At 43.6% G+C, this 11,373-nt stretch overlaps 1 protein-coding gene across 2 annotated transcripts in view; it reads left to right on the plus strand.

The window, feature by feature from the left end:
• Nucleotides 1-11,373, plus strand: part of col4a3 (collagen, type IV, alpha 3) — a 57,600-nt gene that overhangs the window by 36,380 nt on the left and 9,847 nt on the right. For both annotated transcript variants that reach the window (XM_036001053.1, XM_036001054.1), the window contains exons 27-38: nucleotides 1,017-1,109; nucleotides 1,224-1,328; nucleotides 1,422-1,516; nucleotides 2,555-2,705; nucleotides 2,784-2,897; nucleotides 3,487-3,654; nucleotides 6,597-6,686; nucleotides 6,778-6,912; nucleotides 7,589-7,687; nucleotides 8,496-8,585; nucleotides 9,358-9,497; nucleotides 10,572-10,698. In XM_036001053.1, the coding sequence (XP_035856946.1) occupies nucleotides 1,017-1,109; nucleotides 1,224-1,328; nucleotides 1,422-1,516; nucleotides 2,555-2,705; nucleotides 2,784-2,897; nucleotides 3,487-3,654; nucleotides 6,597-6,686; nucleotides 6,778-6,912; nucleotides 7,589-7,687; nucleotides 8,496-8,585; nucleotides 9,358-9,497; nucleotides 10,572-10,698 (1,407 nt within the window). The remainder of the gene's footprint in view (nucleotides 1-1,016; nucleotides 1,110-1,223; nucleotides 1,329-1,421; nucleotides 1,517-2,554; nucleotides 2,706-2,783; nucleotides 2,898-3,486; nucleotides 3,655-6,596; nucleotides 6,687-6,777; nucleotides 6,913-7,588; nucleotides 7,688-8,495; nucleotides 8,586-9,357; nucleotides 9,498-10,571; nucleotides 10,699-11,373) is intronic.

Genomic DNA, 11,373 nt, shown 5'->3' on the forward strand with positions numbered 1-11,373 from the left:
CAGCTTTTTTAGCTTATTTACCTTAACTAAACAGCTTTGGAGTCATTGGAATGGTTATATGACTTTTTTTCCGGTTGAATGGTGGTTGTGTCGCTCCCCCCTAGCGCCTGTGAGTGGAAAAACCACCCTTGCAACTTTCGGCCAGCGAGCCGCCGTCAGGAAGTATGGCGTGATATCAGGTCTCGCGATGTAACAAATTGCTTCACGGCACTGCACACATACGCCCATTCAGGAACCGGCTAACAAGGTAGCGATGGAGTTTTTCACACTATCGTCATGGCTGAGCCGGCAAAAAAAAAGCAGAAAGCTAGGAAAGCATTGTCGGAGGAACAGAGAAAGAGGAAACAGCAGACTGACCGAGCGAGGAGTCAGACACGAGTAAACATAGGAGCTGTAAGGGGGGCTCTATAGAGAAACCTGTAGGGGAGCTCTATAGAGAAACCTGTAGGGGGACCTCTATAGAGAAACCTGTAGGGGGACCTCTATAGAGAAACCTGTAGGGGGGCTCTATAGAGAAACCGGTAGGGGGAGCTATATAGAGAAACCTGTAGGGGGGGCTCTATAGAGAAACCTGTAGGGGGACCTCTATAGAGAAACCTGTAGGGGGGGCTCTATAGAGAAACCTGTAGGGGGAGCTCTATAGAGAAACCTGTAGGGGGGGCTCTATAGAGAAACCTGTAGGGGGACCTCTATAGAGAAACCTGTAGGGGAGCTCTATAGAGAAACCTGTAGGGGGACCTCTATAGAGAAACCTGTAGGGGAGCTCTATAGAGAAACCTGTAGGGGGGGCTCTATAGAGAAACCTGTAGGGGGGGCTCTATAGAGAAACCTGTAGGGGAGCTCTATAGAGAAACCTGTAGGGGGAGCTCTATAGAGAAACCTGCCAGCAAAAAGCGAGAAAACAGCGAAGAAATAGCCAAAACTGCATAGCGTGCCTTTAATGGGTAGTCCTTCATTAACTTTCAGACCCAGAAGACACACTAACAACCACTCTGTCTGTCTGTTTGTTCACTCAGGTGAAAAAGGTTCTCCAGGTGAAATCATAACCTCTCCAGGAGATCCGGGACAGAAAGGAGAGAAAGGTTTACCCGGAAACCCCGGACCTGAAGGTGAGACAGGTCCATCTACTGTAGCACTGTGTGTCATCCTTATTTTTGACGTTTTTTTGACAAAATCTGTGTTTACCTCCTGACTCACCTGTTGTCTGTGCTGGTCTGTCTCAGGTGGGGTAGGACTTCCAGGTGGTCCAGGATTTGTTGGTCCGAGGGGAGAAAGAGGGGATATAGGATTCTCAGTCCAGGGGCCTCCAGGCTTCCCAGGGGTCAAAGGTCAGGTTTATGGACAGTGTTGAACAAAACCGTCCACTGAGGGTTTAAAGAAGGTGATGAATGACAGTAACACATTGTTTTTGTCTGGCTCAGGAATCAAGGGCCCTCCAGGAGCTCCAGGTTTACCAAGTTTTGGTATCAAGGGACGGGCCGGCCCGTCAGGCCCCCCAGGGATGCCGGGCCCCAAGGTAACGTGGACTCGTACTGACAGGAAGTCCTCAACAGAAAGTAAAGGGTTGAAAAGAACACAGAGAAATGAGGATCTCATTCGTCTGGATTCACGTGTTGATCAAATCAAGCATGTACTGAAAACACCTTGGAAAAGGTTCTCGCGATTAATCGCAAATCGATTGCACATTTGTCTTCTGTTCGAAATGTACTTTAAAAGGGAAATTTGTTTTAAGATGTTAATGCTCAAGTGGTGTTTGGTGGTAACTCAGTCCACATATCACTTTAGTCTTGTGGCAGACTGATCTCATGAAGTGGTATATGTATGGCACGCCAATTCGTATGCCATTTTTGGCACGTTATCAAGACGCATACTCGCTTTTTAGCGTGTTTATCAATTCCATTTGGCCTCCATTGACTTACATTACCTTGCGATTGCGTGTGAAAGGGCAAAAATCCATGTAGGGAGGTTGGTCAGATTGGTGGATGGGTCAAACACAGGACTTTCACCCAGGAGCCTGGGGATCGTGTCCCACGTGTCACGTTTCCTAAACTCATCCGTCGCTTTGTTCTTTTCCTAAACCCAACCCGTCCGCTATATACAGTGCTCAAAATGCGTACAGATAACACGCCACTTGGCTTAAGAAAGAGGTGTGTATGTTTATGCGATAACACGCCAAGTGGCGTGTATGTTTACGTCCGCTATATACAGCGTAGACATACACACGGATAGCTCAAAATGCGTACACTTGGCTTAAGAAAGTGGGCGTGTATGTTTATGCAAAGTCATGATGTCATGTTGCTTGTGGAAAGAACCATCTGGAAGGGCTTTGAAACTCAACTTGCCATTCAAAAAGACCCTTTTCTTGACAGAACATGATAGTAGAAAGATGTGATTAGACATGAATTCCTCCGGAGACGCACCAGCTGACGCGAAGTCCCAAGCTGAAACCGATGACGTGTTCATATAACATGAATGTGGCGCACAACAACATCACACTACTTCCTGTTTTGCTGCTGGATGTAAACAAAAGTCATGTTGGTCTCTGTGGTCACAGGGGGGCAGCGGTATTGGTTTCCCAGGCCAGCAGGGTCAGTCAGGCCCCCAGGGAGAAGATGGCTCTGTGGGGCCCCAAGGAAACCTCGGACCCCAAGGAACAGATGGAGCTCCAGGACCTCCAGGACAAGACGGACCTCCCGGACCCAAAGGTACCTCACATAAGATCCGGTGAACCTGATGATTGAAAACACCCAAAGTGAACTTTAATGAACTGAAGTGTCTCTCAGGTCGGAGTGGTCTGGATGGGTTACTGGGTGCTGTTGGTTTTGTTGGACCATGTTTGCCTGGACCTCCTGGACGTGAAGGAGAGCCTGGACCAATGGGCCTCGTCGGATTTCCAGGTAAAATCTCTCCAAGCTGGTGGGAGCAGAGTTTGTGTCCCTATACAGAATATTTAATATAATAATATTAAATATAATATAGAATATAATATAAACACTGTCATTTTTACCCCAAAACAGCAACAAATATTTCCAAAAGATTGGAGTTTTGAAAAAAAAAAATGTAAGTGATGTATCAGTGCCTAAAAGGATAAACCTATTTTCCCATGTTTTTGTCTCTAAGGATCTTACTCTTTAACTAAAAGGTCTATCTCTGTAGGGATCCTTTCCATAATGTTGTCAGACACTTAGAATAATAATCTTAGTCTGTCAGCAGCAAAAACAGAACTTTAAGGGGACGCTAACTGATGCTGAACATTTGTCCTGTAGGGTTACATCGCAGCCTGGTTCACGGCTTCATGTTACAGCGTTCTCACTCAATACTGGACCAATTTCAAAGATTTTTGTTCACATTAGTCACTTAGACACCACTGCATGGGACAATTTGGCCCAGTTTTAAAAATACCAAAATTGCCCTTTAATTTTCTGAGCAGAGAGTTTGCAGGATTAGCAAAAAAAACACAATGAGAAAACTCACCAACTCTTGCAGGGATACGGGGCCGAAAGGGTTTGCAGGGTGACCCTGGAAGGCAGGGCGTGGGAGACCCAGGGCCTCAGGGGCCTTACGGGGCCCCAGGATTTGAAGGACCAACAGGACCAGTAGGAGAATTTGGACTGAAGGGCCTGAGAGGGAAGAATGGGGAAACAGGAAGCACAGGTAAGGAGGCTCCTCCTTTTGTCCTAATCTTGTTGGTTGGATTTTTTATTTTTTAACAAACAGTTTTTTAACAGAGAGTAAGGGTGAACGGAGTTCTGTCTGGTCAGCTTTGCTCTTCCACAGGCTCACCACAGGGGTGCGTACTTTCACCCCTCCTGTTCATCCTATATACAAACATGTGTCAGAGCAATTATGTAAATAGGCCCATCATTAAATATGCGGACGACTCCGTCATAGTGAGCCAGCTCCACTTTGTCCAGTGGTGTGAGGAGTCACACCTTCAATTGAACATATCCAAAACAAAGGATATGTACATTGATTTTGGTAAAACTCCAGGATATGAAGCCATAACTATAAATGGTCAACTAGTGGATCAAGTAGAATCCTATAGATATCTAGGGACAATTATTGACTCTAAATTAAATTTCCAGGCGAATTGTGAAAGCTGTCTATACTGCTTTAGAAAATTGTACCATTTTCATATAGACAAGACCATGATGACATTATTTTATCATGCCTTTATCAAATCCATCATATCTTTCTCCTTAGTGGCATGGTTTGGGTGTGTTTCAGTTAAGCACAAGAATCGCCTAAATCAAATTGTAAGATGGTCAAGTAAGCTGACTGGTGAGTCCCAGCTGCACCCCACATCCTTGTATGCTAAACAACTACAGCAGATAGCTATGGCCATCTGAGAGGATAGCCTACACCCTCTGAATAGGGAATTCCAGTATCTCCCCTCTGGACGGAGGCTAACAGTCCCTGGTTGTAGAACTACAAGATTTAAAAACAGCGGCAATCACTCTGTTAAACAAACTGTAGAGTTACTGCACATAATGCACAAGCACCTTGGTCATGTACTAGCTGTAGAATTTCTGCATATACAGTTGTGTTCAAAATAATAGCAATCCAACATCACTAACCTCATAAATCATATGTTTTGATAGAAGTGATATTTCTACATGGCAAATAATGTACTAGTAAGTGTTGTAGAGTCATAGAAAACCAACAGACCAAACAGTCATGACATCATGCTGCTCATTCTGTGTAATTGAATCTGTAATTGAAAGGGGCATGTTCAAAATAATAGCAGTGTTGTGTTCAATTAGTGAGGTGATTGATTCTGTGAAGAAATAGGTGTCAGTTATGGTCCATATTTAAGGAAGGAAGGAAGCAAATGGTGTGCATGCTGGTTATAGTGCATTTCACACTGAAATACTCAGCAAAATGGGTCGTTCCAGACATTGCTCTGAGGAACAGTGGACTTTGATTAAAAAGTTGATTGGAGAGGGGAAAACATATAAAGAAGTGCAGAAAATGATAGACTGCTCAGCCAAAATGATTTCAAATGCCTTGAAATGGCATCCAAAGCCTGAACGACGTGGGAAAAAACGGTCAACTACCATTCGAATGGATCGAAGAATAGCCAAAATGGCAAAGGCTCAACCAATGATCAGCCCCAGGAAAATCAAAGAAGACTTAAAGTTACCTGTGAGTACTGTTAGGATCAGAAGAAGGCTATGTGAAGCTAAGCTATCAGCTAGAAGACCCCGTAAAGTCCCATTGCTGAAAAAAAGACATGTACTGAATAGGTTGAAATTTGCCAAAGGACACATTGACTGGCCAAAGGAGAAATGGGGCAACATTTTGTGGACTGATGAGAGCAAAAGTACAGTACACTGTGAAGACAGTAAAGCATGGTGGTGCAACAATCATGTTATGGGGATGTTTCTCATACTGTGGTGTTGGGCCTATTTATCGCATACCAGGGATCATGGATCAGTTTCAATACATCAAAATACTTGAAGAGGTCATGTTGCCTTATGCTGAAGAGGAAATGTCTTTGAAATGGGTCTTTCAACAAGACAATGACCCAGTAAGCCAGCAAAGATTGATGTTATGGAGTGGCCAGCCCAATCCCCAGACCTCAATCCCATAGAAAACTTGTGGGGTGACATCAAAAATGCTGTTTCTGAGGCAAAACCCAGTAATGTAGAGGAATTGTGGGTAATGTAGTTCAATGGTCCTGGGCTGGAATACCTTCTTCTGGCCTTCACAGGTGCCAGAAGTTGGTCAACTCCATGCAACACAGATGTAAAGCAGTTCTCAGAAATAATGGTTATGCAACTAAATATTAGTGTATGATTCAAAGTAAAGCCAACCCTTGAGACATTTTTCAGTTTATACAGTAAATGTTGGAGTTTGTAAAGAAAAATGCAAATACTGCTATTTTTTGAACAGCCTAATATTCCTTTTTCTTCACTTTCTGTAAAGGTATAACACAACCTTGATCAGTTTTGGTCATGTTTTGATTTGGAATTGAATGTGCAGTGTTCCCAATGCATTGATATTATGGAATTAAAAGCTATTCTATGGAAACACACTGCTATTATTCTGAACACAACTGTAACTGCACAAGTCAATGTGGTCATGGACTGTTTTTTATCCATGTTCTACTGTCTGTTTTATATGTTTTAATGTTTTGTGTGTTGCATGTTATGTGGTGGTCTACAAAGTTTTAAGGATGTCCTGCCTCTTAGACTGTAAACCTAGTTTACCTACGGGTACCAATAAAGTAACCTGAACCTGAATCCTCCAGGTCTATATAAACCTGAAACACACTTTGAGCCACTTTAGTTTAGGCAGAAACATCTCAACCACTATTGGATGGATTGTGATGAAATGTGGTTCACCATTCAAAATTACATTACATAACTTTGTGTTTACTGATAATATGCAAATGTTAGCATGTTAGCGTGCTAAACGGAGATGACGAACATGGTAAACCTGCTAAACATTTGCATGTTAGCATTTAGCTCAAGTTCTGCCCCACAAAGCTGCTAGCACGGCTGTAGACTTGTTAAAATCAAAACAACTTGTGAATACAAATCAATGCAGTATCCTCACAAGTATAGTAACATCCACATATATGTGTGTGTTAGGTTTTAGAGGAGATATGGGTCCTCCAGGAGCCCTTGGGAGTCCAGGGGATGACGGGAAACCAGGAGAGACTGGACCACCAGGACCCAGAGGTTTCATATGTCAAAAACAATCAATCAATCAGTCAATCAACCAGTGTTTTTTTTTTTTACTGTAACTGTCTGTGACTTATCTGTTTGTCAGGTGAGATGGGTGTAGATGGGATCAGTAGATCTCAGGGGCCTCCTGGGCCTCAGGGGAACCGAGGAGAAACTGGACCAAAAGGATTCCAGACCCCTGTGGCGATGTATGGAGATCCTGGAGACCCTGGAAACCCTGGTACTCTACTCTAGTTCTACTTCAGTTCTAAGAAATCACTAAAACTAGTGAAAAACTGGGTCAGGTATCATTGTTAAGTTATCAGTCGTTGTGAGCCTTCAATCCCAAACAGATGTTGTCCTCGGTGTTCCTCAGGGTTCTATTCTGGGTCCCATTTTATTGCCCATTTATACTTCTTAACCTTGACTTTGTCCATTACTGGAGCAAGTAGCTAGTTTGCTTAGCTTAGCATCAAGACTGAGAACAGGGGGGAAACAGCTAGCCTGGCTCTATCCAAAGGAAATGAAATACATTTATTAACCAAAAACTGTTAAATAAACGTAGCAGCAGTGACGTCACCCTTTTTTTTTTTTGGATTTCTTTATTTGAAAGGGACAACGCACATTAATCAACATATAAACAGAGGCCAATGTGTAAATGTGCCAGATTTAGCCATGCAGGCACATTTTCATATGCAGACCCTACAACAATACGACACACTTTGGTTTGTGGACTGCAGTTGTGAATCCTCAAGTTTGGCAGGATGTTTATGGTTTCAATGGAGCTGCGCAAGCGTTAAAATGTTGTAGTTGTAAAGGTATGTCAGGGGGCTGCTGCTACAAGTCATTTGAGAATATACTCCAGGTGTGTTCTAGCTGTGTGTGACTTGTCTGTCTGCTTCCTATCTCACCCTCAGGGCCCCCAGGTGTCACTGGTAGTAAAGGAGAGACAGGCTTCCTGGGGCCACAGGGCCTCGACGGCAGCATTGGTAGACCTGGAAATTTCGGCCCGCAAGGTGAACACAACTTACTGAAAATACTGTTGGTTTGTTGGTTTGGTAGGACCTTTTTAAGCAGGTCTACATAAAATCTGTGGACGAAGTATTCCACCGAATTTTCCGCAAAGTAATCGAGAAAAAGAAACAAGCCCTTCCCCAAGCAGAAAAACAATCAGCTAAATTTGGCAGATTTTGAGTCTGGATCACTGCTGAAAACTGTCTGAAAAAAACATCTAGAGATTTAGTTTGGGTCTGCTTAAAGGCACACTATGCAAGATTTGTACCTTAATATAACAGCTTCAAAGTCATTTCGATGGTAAATGAACTCGTAGTAGGGCGAATCATCCCGATAGCAAAGCAGGGGGTGACGCCGCTGGCAAAACCAGCAATGCAGGTTTGAGAGGTGGCGCCCTGCGAGAATCATGACTTGCCTTATGGCACAACGTCACATACATCAAGAATTCAAGGAAAGTGCGGCCGGAAGAGTCAAGGAAAAGAAAACGAGAAACTGACTGTGTGAGGAGCTGGACAAGAGTCCCATCAGGCTTTCAAAAGCAGCAAAGGTAACGTTAAATACAAGTACTCCACAGCGACTCTTGGGGTCGCCGTTTGACAAAAATGGAAACTGCATAGTATGCCTTTAATAGCTAACGGCACTGTAGTATCTACTCTTCCTGAGCTCCACTGGAAACCTAAAAGTGGCACTTACATGACAGTTTAAGTAAAAGTCAAAATCCTGGGTGATGACTTCTTACTTGCGTCATGTTTTCATGATTTCGCATGACAATCAAATCATAATTTGACAGTTGATGAATGTGTCTTTCAGGACCTTCTGGAGACCTGGGCAGAGACGGGGAGAATGGTCCTCCTGGTCCTTTTGGACCCAACGGGAACCAAGGAGATATGGGATGGCCAGGTAACGTTCCGCCAACACAAACTGTGTCACTGCAAACATTTAAAAACGGCAAATATAAGAGGAGTTTACTATCTTCACAAATATGATCTGTATCTGCAGTACAGATACAGTAGAAAGATATTTCTGTCCGAGCCCGACCCGAGCCCCACACAGTTAAAATCTCGTTTTTTTCTCATACTAATGACACACATACGTTTCTTTGTGTGGAAAGCCTGCTTTGTAGGAAAGCATTCAGAAATGTCAACAGACAAGCGCATCAGTGCACACGGGGCAACAAGCGCACGTTAACACAGGCACGCACCTACATAATACGCTTTTTAACATTTTAAATGTTCAATGCCTTATCGCACTGATGTGACCGAGCCTGACCCGAACCCCAACATAATTTCTAAATATCCGTCCGGGCCCGGCTCGGTTCGGGTATCCATCCTCTAGTCTGCAGGGACCGATTGGGTTGTTGATCAGCACCAGTAAGTTACTGATCCACCTGCTTGAGTCTTACCTTTTGAAAGTCAATTAACTGGATTTTACATTGATAAAACATTACCTTTAAATGTCTGGAAAAAATACACATGCTTTAACAAATCAACATCACCTCTGCAGCAATAATAAAGCTTGAAAAAGAACAATTTTAACTGTATAAAACAGACTGTTTACGTCTAAAACACAAGCATTATCTCTTTGGGACAGTGCGTAGACTTTTAGACAACCTTTGCTCTCTGGGATGATATGTGTCTCGCTTTTCTGAGATCTCCTCGTGTTTTCTGTCTAGGTTTTAAAGGTGAGAAAGGTGGTGCAGGGCCTTGTGGGGAACCTGGATCAGAAGGAGAGCCAGGACCAGGAGGACTTAAAGGTGCTAAAGGGGAACAAAGCCCACCTGGACCAGGATCCAAAGGATTTCCAGGAGAGAAGGTATTACACACAAGCAGAGTCACACAAGCTTGGCCAACCCTAACGTTTTTTACAACATTTTCTCACTTTTAACCCGTAAATACTGACGCTTGGTCAGTGGTTCTCAGGGTCAAAAACCAACACAAAAATCACCCTTTGGTGTCTGTATGGAAGACACCGGGGGCTGTAAGTTGACGTAGTATTAAAGCAACACTAAAGAACTTTTCCGCTTCGGTCCCCCTACAGGTTGGAAGCGGAATTGTCCATTACCGCTGTCGTAATGTCTCATTATGTCTCATTCGAAGTACAGATCCGCTACCCGATCTGGCAAACTTGCATCGTGCGGTTATAGCCGATAGAGGGCCGCAAAGCGAATGCAGAAGTGCCGTTCACCCTGTTACGAGTTGATGAACCACTGAAATGATTTGGAAACATTATTTTATCCCTTGTGTTGACTTCGGGTCAAATTGACCCGTTTTCAATTTTTGTTTTATATCAGAAAATATGGGACGTAGAAATAAGCGCTGAAAATGTGTAGAAGAAAAATTTAACAATTTAAAACGTTGGACTAAGCAAAAACAAACGTCAAAAGGTGTCAAAAACGTCTAAAACAAATTTTCTTGTGTTTTTTTCAAGGTTGACGGGAAGACAACACAAGGGTTAAGGTACATTATTTTGGTACAAGTTTGCCAGATCGGGTAGCAGATCTGTAGTTCGAATGAGACATAAGAATAACGGTAACGGACAATTCCGCTTCCAACCTAGGGGGACCGAAGAGGAAACGTTCTCTAGTGTTGCTTTAAGAGCGACCATCGTAGCGAGTAGTACGAAAGACAGAAAATCCGCTTAAGGAGGTTGATTTGTGTCACTGAAACGTACTTTTTGTAATCCCACCCACAATCTTTTCCCACATCTAACCGTCCCGTTCTTGTGCCGCATGTCAGTTAGACGTACGTCCCGACCCAGAGCGTCAAAAAGTGACGCCAAGAGTCCCGACCAATTGTGTCTAAATATGACGCCAAAGGGTTAAAGGAGACAAATTTCAATGGAAACAACAATAAAGTATCTTCTCCTCCTCCTCGGTTCTTCGCTCAGGGGAATCAGGGATTTTCAGGATCTCCAGGTATGAAGGGGATTCCAGGGGACAGGGGAAACTTTGGTCCTCCAGGAAACTGTGGCCCCTGTGGCCCCAAAGGAAATTCTGGACCCCCGGGATGCAGAGGTTTGATTCATTTATACATCATATACTGTACGAGAAACTGTCAGTTATCATTGTGTAGTTTTCAGTCGTCGTGAGCCTTCAGTCCTAAACAGATGTTGTACTCGGTGTTCCTCAGGGTTTGGCTTTTTCTGCATGTGAAACTACAGAGCTTAACTCTCGGTTGGCCAGGTGAGGTAAAAGTGGAATGGCCTACCTCTCGTCCTTGGCTCGGCGTTGCTTCATTCCATCTTTCCGACCATCTCTCTCTCTGTGTTTTTTTGGCACTCGTTACTCTGTGCGCCGTTGACAGTTCATTTATAGACATTTAAGACACAGACAACAAAACATTGACAACTTGAATGTTCATCACGAAATTCAGAAGCACATCTTTCTCTTCCAAACTCCGACTCTGCTCTCAGTCTCCTTAACTTTCGCTTTGTAAGCTGTGTGACGCAGGTAGGCCACACCCACCTCAAACCGGCAGCCTACCTGTTTCAATTGTTACCCTCTGGTAGGCGTTATAGGTCTATACAATCCAGCACCACCACATTTAAAAATAGCTTCTTCCCTAAACAAATGTAGTTAGACAAACTGAGTCACTCACTGTCACCTCCTGCACTTTGATACTTGCACTTATCTGATCATTGCTCTTTTACTGTTTTTATTCAGTTTTATATGTCCTGTAAGGATTACTTA

The sequence above is a fragment of the Sander lucioperca genome, chromosome 5, assembly GCF_008315115.2.
Source record: "Sander lucioperca isolate FBNREF2018 chromosome 5, SLUC_FBN_1.2, whole genome shotgun sequence".
Classification (NCBI taxonomy): Eukaryota; Metazoa; Chordata; class Actinopteri; order Perciformes; family Percidae; genus Sander; species Sander lucioperca.